Source organism: Talpa occidentalis, unplaced genomic scaffold (genome assembly GCF_014898055.3).
Source record: "Talpa occidentalis isolate TD23 unplaced genomic scaffold, MPIMG_talOcc4v2.1 talOcc4.2, whole genome shotgun sequence".
Lineage (NCBI taxonomy): Eukaryota > Metazoa > Chordata > Mammalia > Eulipotyphla > Talpidae > Talpa > Talpa occidentalis.
Window position 1 is genome coordinate 86473277 of NW_023602073.1, and position 18528 is coordinate 86491804.

At 35.4% G+C, this 18528-nt stretch overlaps 1 protein-coding gene and 1 long non-coding RNA gene across 5 annotated transcripts in view; one reads left to right on the forward strand and one right to left on the reverse strand.

The window, feature by feature from the left end:
- The window catches only part of LOC119252631 (uncharacterized), an 84735-nt gene that overhangs the window by 517 nt on the left and 65690 nt on the right, over positions 1-18528 (forward strand). For 3 of the 4 annotated variants that reach the window (XR_005126870.2, XR_008553255.1, XR_008553253.1), the window contains exon 2: positions 16596-16669. The exons of the other annotated variant lie outside the window; for it this stretch is intronic. This is a non-coding gene — a long non-coding RNA (uncharacterized LOC119252631). The remainder of the gene's footprint in view (positions 1-16595; positions 16670-18528) is intronic. 4 annotated transcript variants of the gene reach the window in all.
- FILIP1 (filamin A interacting protein 1) overlaps positions 9851-18528 on the reverse strand; it is a 259100-nt gene continuing 250422 nt past the window's right edge. Inside the window, exon 10 of the mRNA XM_054698939.1 lies at positions 9851-13408. Within this exon, the coding sequence (XP_054554914.1) occupies positions 13368-13408 (41 nt within the window). The 3' untranslated portion in view covers positions 9851-13367. The remainder of the gene's footprint in view (positions 13409-18528) is intronic.

Sequence of the window (18528 nt, forward strand, 5' to 3'; positions counted from 1 at the left end):
TGGACTGCTTAATAGTGCGGTGCTTAACCCCTTGCGCCACCAGGGAGGCCCACGGAACAGGTTTTTATTTTACCTTGAAGCACTCTGTAGAGGGAATCAGAGAATTAAGGAGATCGCACTTAGGGAACTTGAGCCTGGTGGGATTGGCAGTATTTAATGAGATTATAAAACCGCGACTTTTTAAAGTAAGCCGCCACTCTAGGTCCAAGTTTAAGCGCTTAAGGGAGATGCACGATGGGTAATCTTTTGTCCTATAGCCAAGAATAAATTGTGTGACTTGGTTAATCCCCTTGTACAGTCGCTAGGCTATTCTCATTTATTTTTCCTCCACTAATGAGCTTCACTTTACTTTTTAATTTTTCTGTGTCCGCGTTTGTCTTGCACATTCATTTGACAAGTCTTTTGTCGCAAAGTGTAACTCTTTACCACCAAGTCATTACTATGAAATGAGATACTAAGCAGACAGTTTGGGGAGGAAAAGATTAGACCTTTACATTTGGTTCTTCTAGTTTGGCAAGTCGAGTCAACATCAGGCAGATTTATAAAAGGGGGAAAAGTTTAATAAAAACAGGTACTTCTACAGTGTACATGGGGAGAGGTCCAGTTAAAATTGAGTAACTTGCCAAAATGACTTAGTCATCTTAACCTAAGCTGATGAGGGGATGGGGAGGTTCTGGGAGTTAATTAAGGGAGGTCTCCATAAAAGGTACTGTAAAAAAGAGTATATCTGTTACTCAAATTTAAATTACAACTTGCATCCTGAACCCCTCCTAAGATATAATCGTTGTGTCAGAGACACCATAGTGTTACAAAATTGCTTCCCTACCCTTTAAAATGGTCACGTGTATATTGTGCTCCAAGGAATATTCATTATATAAAAAGTGACCGTATCCCATAAAACCCAACTAAAAATTAAATAGTAGTAACCTCTCTGGACTGGATGGAGAAGATTTTTCCTCCACTTTGCACATTGTATTTTCCAAAATGTCTGTAGTAAGCATATATTTGTAAAAATACTCTTTAAGCATATGCAATCCACATTATACTGGAGTTTTTGAAATCTAGAGAATTCAGAGTCATCCTCTGGCTTTGAAAGTAACTCCTCATCAGAAAACAAATACCCAGACTTTATTTTCTTTAAGACTTTGTCTTCAGTTATGTCTTTGGAAAGTAAAAGAAGGAAAAGGAAAAGTGCTAGGACTTCATAATTTACAATTAAGTATATTTCCAAAATTGCTACATTCTCAAGCTGTGAGCCAATCAAATATTTACCTTGCAGATAATTGACTTGCTTGGTTTGCTCTTATATATCGCTCAAATTCTTAGCACTGGTACTATAAGTAGATCTGCATTTTATATGTCCTGTGTAAATTTACTTTCAATCTCAAGCTTAAAGGGAAATTATCAATCTCAGTTTATGGAGAAGGTGTGGGGTCCTTTTATTTTCTGTTGAGGAGTAAATATGCTTGTAACAATATAAGAGAAGTCAAAAGTATGAAGTATAAGATTTTTTTCTCCTCATTTCTGCCTGTTATATCATCCCATCCGCTAAATGTGATGGTTCCTTAGGAGATTTGCTATTCCAGCATTCTCTATACATAATTGATTATTTTGCCTTGTTTATTTTTTTTTTTGTTGCTCTACTGATGTGAGTGATCACTATTTTTAGTTTTATTTGTTCTTTGAAAAGATTATTTAACACCTTGTCTTTTTTTTTCCTTTTGGAAATTATACCTTTATAGCCTTGTAGATTTGAAAGCTTCCTTGATTTTTAAGTAAAACTTAATTTTCAAAATGGACTGTAATAGGGTGGTCCCCAGGAAAAGGGGAAGTTCCAGGTTTTCTTTCCCACCCAAAGGAGAGTAGAGCTGAGCAGGGAGGAGAAGAAGCTGGAGAGAAGACCTGGGTAGGGAGGAGACAGGACAGAGCAAGAAGGAGACCTGAAGGAGGCACATGGAGCAGAGAGACATGTGAAGAAGCTGCTCTTGGTTTTTTGTCCTGGACTAGTTGAAATAGATGTGAGTGAGAGACAGTGGGGAGGCTAACAATGGCAGCTTTTATCTTGATTTTGATTTGCTCTTTTTCTCCCAGACTTGTCTGGCTGTTTTTGACCCTTTATCATGGGTCCCCCGGCCGGAAGGTGCTTTCTACTTGTGACAGGCTTTCAGGCCTTGCTTTGGGCCAGTCCTGTTTGGCTGGACTTTTAAACAGTGGTTGCTCAGAGTGGCTGGTGTATGTGCCTTTGATGATACATTTTAATAGCATTAAATAACATTTGTATTGTTCAAATGATTGTTCTTTTTCTAATTCCTAGTAAAAGTAGAATTTGTATAGCTAAATGACATTGATCAATGCTGGCTACCAGATCAACATATGATACCAAATGCTGGTCTCTATTTCCTTTACCCAATAAAAGGAAACAGAGTTTGAGGAAGAGAGTAGTTCAGTTTGTTGACAAATTGAGGAAGGCAGCAGACTGGTGTCTGAAAGACCACTGTCCTGCTCTTTGGTAACAGGCAGGGGTATTTATCCAGAGTTACAAGGGAGTAGAAGGGGGAAGTGGGCAAGGGTCAGCGTGTTTATCCTTGCAACACAAATTTCTGGAGCTTTTGGTTGAGGCCAGGTTGCTTTCCCTATCACCTGGTGATCAGCAATCAGATACTGTCTTCCTAATGATGCTCTTTTCCCTCTCAATGTAAGAAAATAATGTTTTTAAACCTAGAGAGTAAGTGAGGAAATGGGAGAGCTTATCTGGTGGGACAGAAAGAAAGACAAGTCATTCATTCCTGTTTCATAAGCGTGCTATAAATGCATGAGCCCAAATATAAAAGTAAATCCAAGAGATAAACACATACAAACCCAACAATTAGAAAGGTGTACATGAATACCTTTTGGAAGGGAGGTCTTATAATTTTCCTTTTTTAGTTCAGCTGGTTGTGTTCAGGCCACTGAACTAGGTAGCCAGAAACAGAGAAGAAAAAAAAATATTGAGTAACTGTTAAGTAACTTCGGAATTAAGAAAAGGAAATAAGTTATTTGGCCAAAGTGCCACACCTATTTTTAGCCTCTTTTGGTGTCTTTTGCTTTTAGCTCTCTAACTTCTAACCATATTCAGACATGTTGCTTAACAATATTTAAGAAAGTTGAAGAAAGCTGAGAAATGTGCCATTTTTTTTTCTTTTTTTACCAGTGTAAATTTCCGAGAAACTTCTTAGGGACTGGAAATGGGTTGAATTGTTCTCAAATTTAAGCAAGTATTTTTGCTTGTTTATTTTTGGAGGAAAATATTTTTTTTCTCTTCAATTAATCATGGCAGCTTGTTTTAGAGAACTTTGGAAGGACTGAATAATATCCATTTTTATTTATCCAAAAAGATTCTTAGGAAATAAGTGATATATTATAGAATTTGTTTAATAAATTTGTTTTCTTATTTGGTGCATCAAAGAATGGTTTAAACTGATTTTGAAAAGTTACTTTTTAAATAAAGTTATTAACCTTTTCCTTATTTTTATGTAGTGTCTTTTTTACCAAGATTGTCTTATAGTCACTAAACTTTTTCAGTTGCACATTTAAGGAAATCCCTTTGTTTTCACACTGAGATTCTCTGATTACCCTGAGGTCATTGATGGCTAGATCAAAGATTTTGCGGGTACACTGAAAAAGCACTGTCAGTGGTCAGAAATACAAGTTAAGCAAGATACTTTTCTGGTTAGTCCATTAGAGGAAAGCACAATACCAAAATTCCATAGTAGACAGCCTAACAACTTTGTTTTGGGAAGGAAATAAGGTTGCATTTCTCATAATTCCACACTTTTCTTTAAAGAATACAATTCTAATAAGACATCGATTTTGACTTTAAATTGCAGTTTCTCCTAGTTGATTGGATCCCATGGTATATATTTTCCCACTAGTGCTATCAATTATAGATCAATTTTAGATAACATTTTTCCATTTTAGATGAACATTTCTTCTTATCTGCAAATAATCAAATTAGCATCAGACAAGAGAAAAAAATCAAGTTTAATAATAACATGTGTACCATATACCTCCTGCATACCTAGGAGTGACCTAATAAAATTGAGTAACTCTTTGAAATGGCCTGTCACCTCTTTAAATAGCTTCAGCTTAAGACAAAAGGCACTGGGGGAGGGAAAAAAGGAGGGTGAAGGGTATTTAAGTTGCTGCCTTAGGTCACTGATGATTTAAAGAGATTTGATTTTCCTGGATCACCTTTATAAATGGAGATTTTCATTATACATGTAAATTGCCCTTACAAAAGGGCAACCTCCACCCAGTTTTCAGAGCCCTTCTATGAAATTATCCTTAAGTGAAAGAGACACATTTTGGGGTGGCAAATTTTTCTCCCCTACACCTTCAAATATGATGTTGCCATCTCTTGGTTGATGGCAAATCAATATCAATTACTTGTATAATAGTGAAATTATTTGCAGGAACAGGGAGCAGAGGAGGGAAGAGATTTTCCTTGCTCCATGAGAATCAAGAGATAAAGGAAAGTGGGTTTTTTTAAATGTTAATCCCTTATAAATCAAGTTTGGATTATTTTTAGACTTACTTTCAACTCAAATTTTTCTGTTTTCATGTTTAAATTATTGAATGGGGGAGTGGTAGACATTTCATCTTTTGTATTTTGAAACATTTGTGTCATTACTACCTATGAAACTATACTCATTGAATTTTTTTTTTTTTTAATAATTCCAACACATTCTGAAAGTGAAACAGCCTAAGTAAAAGAAATTGTGTGCTGGTAAGATAAGAGTTGCCCCAAATCCTGTTTGATCAGGTGGATTCACAAGTCATGTTCCAACATTCTGTCCAAATTCAGTGTTTTGTCTACTTAGAGGAAAGCTGTCCAAACAGTTTAACTCACAAGACTGACCAAAGGTGCCATGCTAGACAAAACATGTTAGATCTATCCTGGCTAATGGGTATTTTACAATTAGCTGGAAGGGGAGGGCTGAGAATCCTGCATATGCAGTTAGAAATATAACACATTCCTTGGTGTAGCTCAGTCCACAAGCTATGATTCTACTCTCCTTCACCCTACTTCTTTGCCACAGGTAAGCTAAATTCTCTTTTCTGGCACTGGTTCCCTACTGCACGAGCCTCTAATAAAGCTTTGCCTGGTTCAATTTCACCTACCACACTCCGGTGAATTCTTTCTATAGAGAGCTAAGAACCCACTATTTTGTGTTGGGGTCTGTAACAAAAGGGCAACTCACAAAATAAATGTGAAAGTCACTTTCATTGACTCTGAAAAGTAAAAACCTTTTTAATCAATGGAACTAATTTTTTAAAAGAGCAAAGACCAAAACCTCCTAGGGCCTCCTCCCTCTGTCCAGCACATTACAAGAGACACAGTAAGCAGGGGGTCTAGCAAACTTGCACCACATCATTTTTATTGTCACTGAATCTTCTGGGAAGAATAGGCTGCACTTACCATCTTTAATTCCTAAACCTCATCATGGTAGCAGACAGCCTGAGGGGCACCGTGGAACCCCAAAACCTACATGTGCTAAAGAGGTTTCAGCCATCCACCACCTAAAGACAAAGCACATTCTTAGTGTGAAAGAGCTTCAACAAGATAGTGTGTGGAAAGAGAAAAGACATAAATTTTTCAATAAAACACCTAAAGTCACCTCTCCCCTTGTGGGTAAATGCCCAGCCGAATAGGGTTGGCCCAAAGCAGGGCTGCTGAGGCCTGAAAATTTGCCACAAATCTAAGGGAACAATAGGGAAAGGGCAAAAGGGACCAACCAGGCCAAGTCTGGAGTGAAAGGCGCAAAATCATAGCCCAATTCAAGGTAACAACTGTCATTATCAGCCCCCATGTGGGTCTTTCACCCACATCTCTTCCAAGTGTCTCTGTCTCAACACCATCTCCTTCATGTCCCCCAAGTCACTGGTGAAGTCCTAAGCCAAGAAGCAAGTGGGCCCTTCTTCACATGTCTCTGCTCTATGTACCTCCTCCAAGTCTTCTAAGTCTTCTCCAGCTTCCCCTTGCTGCTCAGCTTCACCTTTCATTAGATGGGACAGAGACGTGGAACATGCCCTTTTTATGGAGATTACACTATAACGATCACTGAGCAACACACTGCTTCCTATCTTTAGCCCCTAGTGCCACCAACACTGCCTTACTTATTCCTATTCATCAAAATTCAATTTAGGAATTTGTGGAATATTTGTTCCTCAGACTGAGCTAAGAACTGCTCGAGCTCAAGGCAATTTATATATGTCTATTCCTGCATGTACATGATATTGAAAAATATCTGTTTATGACTGTCTTTCCTACCAGATACACACTTAAGTTCAGATACTGTTTTTATTCATTTCTGTCTCCAGTTCCTCAAAAATGCCTAGGATATAAAAAGTCTCAAATGAATCTTGCTGACCTAACCCGACCTAATCTCATTGAACTCACACATTGTCAGGAGAAAAGCAATTGTGAGCAAATAAAATACAGTGAGGTCTGTGCCATAAAAGATGTGTGCACAAAGAGTATAGGAGACTGCAGAGGTACCACACCTTAACCTCTTTATGATGTCAAAAACTTAATTGTGAGGAAACAGATCCTATGGCCTGAGAGATACTGTGCTTTCCCACACAGAAGAGAATAGGACCAAAAATAAGAGAATATAAGGAAAGTTGAACCTTATACTACATTAATTACTGAGGATTTATAATACTCTATACTCTGACTGATGAATTTCTTTTTCTCAAGCAAGTTCTTAGCAGGTTGCCATTGCCCTGGATCTAGAACTCTGTAATTTTCTCAATATGTTCTCTTCTTTCAATAAGTGTCACCTGATATGGGGAACTGATGATCCATCCAGGGTGAGCCTTAGGCTATTACCGCTACTTAAAGAATATAGATTATTTTAAGAGCTATGAGGATCCTAGAAACTTAAGAAAACCCATCCTTGCTCATTTGGTTCCCCTTTTCCTAGTTAAAAATGCAATCACCACCACCCCCTTTTCATGACCTGGAAGATCATGGTTTGAAGAAACCATTCAGGTCTAGGTATATCAGTAAACTTCTGCTACCTTATCTGAGAAACTTACTGTTTCTCTATTGAGAGTAAAAAGATGAGGTTTCTCCCTCCCCCTCCCTTTGAGACCCCAGGTCCTTAACAACAGAAAATAAATAACCTTGTAACACTTCATTTTACTTTAGGCTTTATAACCATGTAAATTCTTAATATGCATGTAGTTAAATTTTGACCTTTTCTCCTACTTATCTTTCTGATGCTAATTTGTTCATCCAGGCTTAGAAGATACCAAATAGAGTGGGAATTTTCCCTATACCCCAACACCTCCATTTCTGGGAGGTACACAGTTTGTTAACTTATATAGTCCGTTTTCCCTACTGCCTTCTTGTACAATCATCTTGTACATTCTTTGTAAAGGTAGCATAGACTGACCATCTGTGGTATGTTAAAATGAAGGACCTTTGTCTTTGTAGAAGATCCCTTAGAATCAGTGATTAATGGAGTCTTCTTATTTAATCTATATATCCTGCCTCTGAAACCATTAATGGGCACAATTTCATGCAAGGCAGAATCAGCAGCCAGAACAATTTGTTTAGGAAGATTTGGCACAGATACCTGGGCTGAGCTCATACTGCTAATGGAGGAAACTTTTGGAGTTAGGAGTCAATAACTAGGTGAATATAAAATCCCTTGCCATTTTAACTCAACTTATGCCTTGCTCTCCGAGAGACAAGACGTGCACTGAAAACCAAAGAGGCCAAAAGTGAGAATGTGGTTATGGTCATTGGAAAGGTCTGAAACTGGGGAAAAGAGACAGGGCAAATGGAAGAAAATTCCTTACTTTAGAAGGAATTGTATTGCCTTCTGCAAACATCCAGTATTTTGTGTTAACTATGAAGACTATGCAAGTCCTGCCTTTAAGAAGTTTAAAAATTGCAGAGACAGCTTTATACACCAATGTAGTTAATATAAGGCAGAATGGGACAAATGGACTCCTAGAGAGAGAGAAAAGATTTTTTCCCAGTGGTGCTTATCTCTGAAAGAAATGCTGAAAATAATTACAGAGGAAACTAAAAGGGGACTGATTGTCTTTTTAAAAAATTATTTGTGAATTCCATGCAACTGGATTTCAGCAATTATCTGTAAATCAATTTTGGTATACCTCAAACCATGAAGTCAGTGAGGAGGTTTGCCCCAATTGAAAGGAGGCCTCAGTGTTAGACATCTTTCTTGCCTTCCTTGGAATGTTGTTAAATACAAATTTCAAAAGTAAATTTTAATGAGATTCAAAAAATAATAATAATAATGGGCAATGTGCCCCACTGCCAAGTAGCTAAGACTAGAAAGTTGTCCAGAGTCTCCACCCAAGGGAAGAACCTGGTGCTCATTAAAGGTTATTCTAGTCCAGGGCTCCAGGGAAACAAATCTATCTGAGTAAATCTGGTGGAAAGTCTGAGACCCATGGGAAGTCATGAAATAAACGAAATAAACACACAATAACTTTTGGCCAATTCTCTTAACCATCTGTACCAAAAGGCTCGACTTCACCAAAAAAAAAAAAAAAAAAGGCCACTGAGCTGTCATGTGGGTAAAACCCCCAATACCTGCAACTTTCTTAAGGAAAGTATCTTCATTTAAACATCATTCTTGCCTACTTTTTTGATCCACTTTTTTTTTAATAATAAGAGAAGCCTATTCCTTTATCCAAAATGAGCCAAAAATAAGGAGTCAGAGCACAGCCCCACCCTCACCCCTATTACAGCTTTACTAAAAGCTTTACCCAATTTACTATGGAGAGTCTGGTCTGTGGACTCCTGGCAAAATCTTAATTTTTTTTTTTTGAAGATTTATTTATTTATGCATACAAGAGCTGGGGTACGGGCCAGAGATGCAGGGGGTGAGAGGATTCACCAGAGACAGAGTGGGGAACAGAACAGGCAGACTGATTGAAATACACTGCCAAGAGGAGCAGTGGGCGAGTCAGGAGAGGTCTGCTGTACCATGTGGGTTACTCCCTGGCTGGCCAGGGATCAAACTCATGCTGCAGAGGCTGCGGATTGCTTCGTATGTTGCTTAACCCCTTGCACTACCAGGGAGGCCCCTCCTGGCAAAATCTTAAGAGCATTTCTTCTGCAGAATAGTCTACTGTAGGTTTATAGCAGAAAGCAGAGGAGTAATAACTGAATGTTGATTGGCAATGCATTACTAGGATAACCCTCCCCAAGATGTTCAAAACAGGCCTTTCTAAGATGTGAAACTATGGCATATGGGTTATTTTGAACTGTGGTCAACTTTGTAGGCAAATAAGAAACTTTAACAACTCTTTTATTGCCTAGAAGAATAAAAATTGGGGGTATTAACCCAGATTGTTACCAGAAACAATATTATTATCAGAGAAACCTACCTAAATGGCAGAGCAAACATCTAATTACAGAGCCTATGGTCTCGGTCATAGGAGTCACCCTTCTCACTCCTAAAAGCCTCAAGCCCTGTCCTACTCCTTAATTCAGGATGTATACCCTCATTTTGCTCCACTGACTTTGGAATCTATATCCGTGCAGATTCTCCACACATGTCATTTAATTTGTTCTTTTCCTCTACCAATCTGTGTGCTATTAATTTGATTGTTTAACTGAACCAACCCAAGAAGAACCCAAAAATTTCTTCTCTACCCTATGCCTTCTCTACGTATTTTTCTGTGTCTGGCAATTTCCATCTTGCTGAAGATCAAACTATGCTGTAACTCAGGAAAAAGCATCTCTCATTTGGTGATCTGCTATATCATTTCTGCTTATTCACAGTGAAAAACACCATATTTTTAAGAAAACATGAAATGCAGAAGTGAAAATTACAGCAATCTTTTAAAAGTTTAAATTCTCATTTTAAGTGATTTTAATGTTATAAATGTTATGTTCCAACTCAAAAAAGAATATTGCACAATGTTTTAATATTACAGTTGTTATTTTTCTCACTCTGGTGAGATTTTGATACACATAGTTGACTTTGGAAATAACACAGAGAATGTCTTAATTGGTTAAATAATTTCAATAACCTGTGAAGAATTGAAAGCAGGATATTACATTCATATAAAAGACAAGTACAGATCCATAAATTCACTGGATTTTAGTGAAAAATAAACTCATTGTACTTAAAGGAGACAAAATTGAAAATGGGATGAAAATAAAATGTAACTCCAAAATTTTTCAATACACTCATATGCTTTTGGAAATCCATCAGATCCTCAAGACTTCTTAGAAAATCAGATCACATGGTAAGTCTCATTTTTGCAGATGCTAACATATTTTTAAAACAAAATCTAAAATAAGTACAAACCTGCACTGGTAAAAATAACAAAACCTCTGAATGATACCGTAAAATTACCCAAGTAATAACAAAAAAGAAAGAGACAAAAAAATAATTTTTTATGTCATGGCACTTATTAAAATTTCTGTTCAAATGTATGAACCTACAGTATTTTCCTTAGTAACAAACACCAATTGTCATTTTGTATAGTTAAGGAGTAAATGCTGAACATTTAAGAAAGTAAAATATTAGTGGTCATAAAGCAAATTTAATTCCATGAAACTCTCCTGGTTTCAACAATTGTTTCCCTTTTGTTTTCTAATTAGTATTTTTAGCAGAGAGTTAGCACTAGAGGCCCAGAAGGTGATAGATAAATGCCTTAGGTGCCAGTTGTGTTGTTTTCTTAAAACTTTCATTTAACACTTGTTATTTTTAGAGTTGTTGCTCATGAAATTCATGAACACACCCTACTTTTGCTGCTTTTTATTCATTTTCAGGAAAATTAAACCACAGCATAAAGAGAAAGGACACAAACATATTATATATTGTCTAATATACCACCTACTCGTATTCTGCCACTAATTTTCAGAAACTGTAAATTATTTCAGTTGCATTGGTGTCTCTGTTAATGCTTAAGCTAAATATTCGACACCATGAATTTCTTTTTTATAGTTGTCCTAAGATATAATTAATCCTTCATATTTTGTAAACATCCAGGAATCTAACATCTGGAATATTTATCTTCGTCAAATCCTAATATAAAAATACTTGAAAAAAAAAATCTCTGCAGAAGATAACCCTCAAAACACTCTCCTCAAAAAGAAAAGATTAAAATAATGGATTAGCTCAATTGTTGTGCCTTAAACTAGAACCATTGACTATATTTCAGAAAAAATACTCCATTTAAAACTGATTTTCATTCAGATTGGTGATTGGAGATTTACTTACAATGAAAGATAAATTATGTGAGCCTAGGATGGTGTCAGAATTGCACCTGAGGGCAGTTTTTCCAATTGAATGTGGATGTTGGTATATGACCATGATGAGTGTTTTGAATATTTTCTAACAGAAATTAGCATTTTTGTCAATTTTGATATTCTATTTTATTCCAAAAACAATTTTTACTTAATTTTCAGCCCTTTTAATCACCTGTCACCCAGAATCCATTTGGGTATAAGCAATCCTAGTATGGGCAGATAAAAGCACAGCATCCAGCTAGAAGACTGCATTATCATCCTCATTTTGCATTGCAAGAATCAAATTCAATCATAATATCAGGAGAAATAAAAACTTCAAATATACATAAATTATATAATTTTTTTATGTGAAGAAATACTTACTCACTAGTCTTTTTAACTACTAGTGTCATAAAATTCGCATAAGTTGAGAAAAAGTTATTAGGGAAAATACTAATCTCTGATATATCAAAATATTTAGCCATCAGAAGTAAAAACATTGGCAAATAGAAACTTAACTGTGAGTTAGGAATTGTAACAATCCTGAATAAAAACCCTTTTCTAACTGAAAATGTCATTATGGTTCAATATTTTCAGAAAAAAAAAAAAAAACTTTTCAAATCTTCACACATACACACTCTAGTTCTCTGAATCAGTAAGCAAAAGCCCTGCAGGTTCTATGACATGTTCACAGTTATCCAAGCTAGATGAAGCCTACTATAACATTTCTTTTACTTGCAAAAATCAAAACTAATTTTACATAAAACACAGTTTTTAAATTTATGATACCTGCTGAATATGATTTGCTTATTTCATAAGGTATGCCTTAAAATTTTCCAGGGTTACATAGCTGAGGAACTCCAACATTAATTTTTCTATTCCATGAACTCAGATGGACTCCCTTCTACGTGCTTGTAACCTGCAAAATCCCTGGACTGGAAAAATGGGTCAACAGTATTACTTGTGTCACTTTTAATTATCCTTGTGACACTCAAAAGCCTTTTTTAATTTCAGCAAAGTTAAGTGATGTATTATTTCTGCATTTGGAATTTAATGTGTCAACACTTTGTCTTTAAAGCTATCTTTAAATACACTGTTGAAAACATGTCCACACTAATGAAGTTCTTTTTAAAAAAAATACATTGTTGGGATTTCGAGTAGATTTTAAATGCCCATTTCCCCATAAATCTAAATTCAACAGCAGCTCTGACACTGAAATTTGTGTAATGAATATTGTGCTTTGTATCTTTAATGAATATATTCTCCAACGTGTGGTTATGAAGACCTGTTTAAATCCCATTAGAGAAAAAATTCTCTTGGGCTTTATCTTACCATTTTTTTAACAAAGATGCTGATATTATGTAGGTTTTTATTTTCAGGCTCTCATTTGGGTAGATTGTGAGAAATATCTTGATATAACAGTCCTTATTATCAATCTTGTATATATAAGTAAATAATGCAAACAACTATAATTGAACAGTGAATGGTATTCCTGTAACCCTTACTTTTAAATTTATACATCTTTTATTAGTTTGTCCCATATAAAAATCAGTTCATCCAAGTTTTTGGGCACAGAACTGTCTTTAATATTTAAAATTAAGCTCCTAATTAGAGCAAAATATGTAAAGAGGGTTATACTTTCTTTTCAGAAATAACAAACTGATAAAAGAGAATAATTATAGGTTATCAATACCCATATTTTTAAGAACTGACCATAAAGCCTACAGATATATGTGCCATAGACTATGAAAAAAGAAACACTTTAGGAAAAAAAATCACATTACAAAGTGTATTATAAAAATAAATTACATAGCATGTGCCCATGGACCTGACAGCTTTGCAAAAGGAAGAGAAATTCCTTTTGACACCAAGATTGAATTGTTTTTGCTACCTATACTCATATTATCAGCAACACCATTTCATTGTCAGCTATTACATTATATCCTCAAAAAAAAAAAAGTCACTGGAAGCAGTAAAGTATTTCCAGTAGTGAGCAGTGGCACGGAGGACCTTAGTGGTGACGGAGGGCTGTAGAAATATTATCCGTTCAACAGGGATTCAGAGGAAGTACACAAAACCAGTATGTGCTTGCTTTACCATTTCATCTGGAGTTCATACGTAACTGGTGAATGATGATGCTTTCTATAAAGAGAAGAAAGATACAGCATTTTCAATTAAACTGAAAAGCAAGTCAGCGGTTTCTGGAGGATCAATATCACGTCATTTCACTAAAAGAACATAGATGTTAAATGACAGACAAAACAGTACATGAGCCCAATAGCTTCTGCAGTTCTTTACTATTTTTAGGTAACTTCTTTATATTGGCATATGTGCTTACTGTTAGAATTCTCAGTCCTTTAGAAACCATGCCAAATTCCTAACAATAGTAGATCAATTTTACCCAGGGAAAGAATTGAAGAATAATTATGTATACAAGCCATATCGTGGGAAACGAGAAATAACTATTTTCCCAGCCATACTGCTTCTGCCCTGAACAATATTCACATACTTTTATCTTTTTAAAAATGTATTTTTGAGTTTTAATAGGAAAATATTATCTATTCCTAGAAAGTCATTAAACATAAATGACTCACTTTTGTCTCTAGCTTCTTGCTTTTGCATAATTCTGTGTATTTAAAATCTAAATTTGGGGCCTCCCCTGGTGGCACAGTGGTTGAGCTCCAGGCTGCGAAGCTGCCCACAGCCTCTGCAGCGCCAGTTGGATCCCCTGCTGCTGGCGAGGGTCCCACAGGCATTACAGACCTCTCCTGTCGTGCCCGCTGCTCCCCTCCGCAGTGTATTTCGTCAGTCTTTCTGTTCTGTTCCCCGCTCTGGCTCTGGTGAATTCTCTCACCCTCCCGCTCTTCCGAGTGTACCCAGTGCTTGTATAAATAAATAAATAAATCTTTAAAAAAAAAGTCTTTTAAAAAATAAAATAAAATAAAATCTAAATTTGTTCTCATGAAAATAAATAAAAAATTGATAGTAATTAAAACAATATCAGTCACATTGTAAATGTGTAATATTTATGTTTATTTTATTTTACTTATATATTAACTTTATGCCTTTTTGAACATGTATCATCAATTTTTTTATCATAATATTCAGAGACTATTGAGGCCCTATTGTGTGCTAGGCATGGAACCACATTATGAGGAAAATGAAGGAGAGTCCTGTCATTGCCGAGATTATATAGAGTGGAGAAAAAAGAAATAACTAAGCCTCAAATAGTTTTTCCACCTAAAAAAAAATGTTACCTCCCTGTTAGTATATGACAATGTTTTAAGTGCAGAAACTAATGTCAGGGTTTAGCAATAGTGTTTATCAGGGTTTATCAATCAATGTTTATCAATAGAGGATTTTTTTCACTTTAGTTTTGAATGCTATTTACATTTATTTAGCTATTTGACATCTATATAAACATTAATGAAAGCACATTATGTCATAGACCCACAAGTTCTTGCTAATGATGTAGAATGGATGATCCTGACATAAGTTTAATGGTCTTTGCCTCTTTAAATTTTCCACTGGTGTGAGTACTATTTTCTATTACTTCAAGTCTAGGTTTATTGCTTAAGTGTGTTTCTTATAAGATCCTGTGTCAAAACTTCTCTGTCAAAAAGAAAATGTTACTGTGGTTTCATTAACTTCATGCTGACCACTAGGTGGAGATATTTCCATTGTTTCGCCCAAACTTTATAATTGAATTTGTGATAAATATGTAAGCAAAATAAACAAAATATATAAATGTTTTATATACTTAGTGATATATACCTATGAAGTCTTTGTAAAGCTTCTAAAACCTACATGTGATTTTCCACTTAACCAAAACCCTTAAAAGTCATTATCTCATTTTCCTTTGGAAAATCATTCTAGCTTCAAATTTTTTCAATACCCAAAAATATATAAAAATATTCAGGAAAAAAAACTGCAAAAATCTAAAATCTAATGTAGATAAAATTCAGAATATAGGATTAAAATACAATTTTCCAATTTTCTTTTTTGAAATTTATGTCAATTTTAAAGAGACATAGGTCTCAAATTTCCCTAATAGAAGCATCTTCCCCATTTTTATACATTAAGAAAGCATAGAAAACATAGATTTAGGGCCTCCCTGGTGGCTCAAGGGGTTAAGATGCAACCTACGAAGCTGAAGCTGTCCGCAGCCTCTGCAGCACAGAGTTCGATCCCCTGCCAGTCAGGTAGCAACCCATATGGCACCACAGACTTCTCCTAACTCGCCTGCTGATCCCCTTAGCAGCGTACTTTGGACAGTCTGCCTGTTCTGATTCCCCCCTCTATCTCAAGTGAATCCTCTCACCCCTCCCCCCACACCTCTGGCCTGTACCCCAACTCTTGTATGCATACATAAATAAATCTTAAAAAAAAACATAGATTTAAAAGAGTGAAATCCAGAATTATTCTTACTGTAAGTGTAATTTAAATTGCTGTGCCATTTTCTCAATACAAAATGAGAGCTTTAAAGTAGGGGACCACTGAACATGGAATTAGAATGCTTAGGTCTCTAAGGTCTCTCTCAGGACTAACAGTTTGTGTTACATTCTTCTCTCACCTTAAGTGTGCAATCTCTAAATTCCTAGAGTTCCCATCTCTTAATCCCATCATTTTGTAATCTAATAATAATAATAGCTTCTCAGAATTAGCATTTGGTGAAACTGTATGTACCAGAAGGGTACATACATAGAAGAATCATGGTCTTGATTGGACCACTGTATTTTATTACTACATTTAAATAAGCAAACTGGTAATCCAAGCATGCCATATAAACTAATGCTGTTAATCAGATTGTGTTATTAAAAAGAATGTCTCAAAAATATTTGTCAAATAAGTTGACTAAGTAAATTCTACTTTAAAAAAGGTGGTGTTTAATATTTATGTACATAAGCTTTTTTAATACAATAAAGCTCAAGCTATTTTGTTTTATGTACATGGAGTCATATTCTATCTTGTTTCTAGAGATAATAAGACAAGCTTTATATGATAGTCGCTCTATTATCTATTTGCTTATTATCTATATTTTCTCTAAATCGAAAACTGACTTAGAATCACCCCACCAATACACAAAATTCTGATAAATAGAAAATGTTGTTTCAAGTCTTTAAATTTTGACTGCAAAATTGATGTATATGGAGTCCTTGATTACAAGGGAAAACAACTTAATGCTTTGGGGATGAATGTTATGATTTTATTTTTTTTTTAAAGGCAGAATTCCTAAGTCTCCTCTTATCTTTTTATAATTTAATACAGTGCAGTTATTGATTTTAATGACGTTACAAAGTCAGTGAGCAAGTTTTATTTCATATCCTAGGCTGTCTTCATGCCAGAATAAGACACAAATTTAGGTCATATGGGGCCTCTATAAAGTGATCTCAGCAAAATCAGGTAAAATTCAGTAATAATTTTTCTCTTTTTACAGATACCATTTTTCTGACATTGGTTATTTGTAGAGCATTATATTTAATAGGCAGATTGGAACCAAAAGCCATTGGTAATTATCTCCTCTATCAGTAAACTCAAAGTACTGAAGCACTTAAATTTGGGGCTCTCTGATGTATAGAGTTTTATTAACATAATTTCCCTTTTTTCTAATTAGAAGGGAAAAAAAAGTTCTAAACCTTAATAAATCTACATACAACATGGGACATTGGATTTTTAGATACTTTGGCATGAGCAGTTTACCAAAATGCACTTATGGATATTTTCCTTGATATGTTTCTCTCAAGTGTAATCTTGATGTTTTTTCCTTAAGAAATTTCAGGTAAGACATTAAACACATTAGTTGTTATGATAATATAGTTGTGAAATGACGTGGCTCATGAATTCATTCTTCTGTTACACTAGCTACAAGTTATCAGTTCATCCCTACACTTGATTTCTAATCTCTCTATTAATTCTCCTTGGGTGGTCAAACAATTGGCCAGTCAAATGATTTGAGATCTTAAATTGAATACATGAGACAGGATGTGGAGAGAAATTGTGGGGAGACTATCTCCTGAGTGCTAAAGTGGGCTACATGGCAAAAAAATTGGAGTTCTGATTCCTCCCAGGAGAACTCCTAGGCTGTGGAGTAGGAAAGATGTACTCCCTGCAAAGTCAGTGCCTTCCTCTCAGACAATGCATTTCTCTATACTCTGCCAAACTGCAAGGAAACACTTGCTCTTTGAATTTTAAATATATACCCTAGTAAATGAGAACAGGTCACGGTAAGGTGTAGCCTCTAAGTTCACATACCAAAAGACGAAACATAGCAGAAGCTCAACTAAAGCAGGGCTTTGTACTAGCTTTAGGAAAGCTGCTTCATCCACAGAAAACTGCACACCAGTGACAGAAAGCATTTTTTCTTGGATTTTGCATAAGTTTGGTTGACTAATGGCCTACTTCCCATATTTAATGGTCCCCTACTTTCCCAAGGGCTATGCATGGAGGACAAGGCACCAACTAAGGATATACCATTCCTCCTCTCCACTAGCTTTGAACTTAGGCCTGGAAGGTAATTTATCCACCTACAAAAATGTCCTGCATTCTACACACCTTTCAGAAGTAGGAAAGCCTAGCTATATACCTTTAAGGTTTTCATTTTCATAAACTGCTGTATGGTTCAGTTCTGTTCTTATATTCAGAAATTAATCACAGTTCTGATTAAAACATCTGTTTTAAATAGGAAGTCCTATAAACTTCCTGTGTTAATTTGGACTTGTATTTCTTCTTTGGATTCAGCTCAGTTAATTAAAAATACTTCCGCTAATCAGTTCTGTCATTTGCTTCAGGAAATTTTTGAAAGAGAGAATATAAACCCTCTTGGGCTTTTCTCTACAATTTAATAGTAGATTTGCTTCCTTCCAAAACATTTTTCACTCCATCATCAACCTAAATCATCCTCTTTCCTCCTTGGCTTACAGGAATTTTCAATAATCATAGTTATGACTGGTAATTTCTTTTTCAGGAAATTCTCTCTCTTTACTTTTTCCCAAACACTAGCAAATTGAAAATAGTTCTCTAACACATAACATTAAATATAAAGAAAAACTAAGTCATAGAAAACTTTGTAAGTATTGTAGTAAATCATGTTCAGGTACTGTCTTCTTGGACACAGATGCTAAATGCCTAGATTGATTTAATTCAATGGCTTGTCACAGAATAGCATGGAAATAACATTATGTGTAAATATTGAGAAGAGCATTGAGCTTTTTAGATTATTAAGCTTGTGAATATTGAATCACAAGAACACTGTTATGAAAACT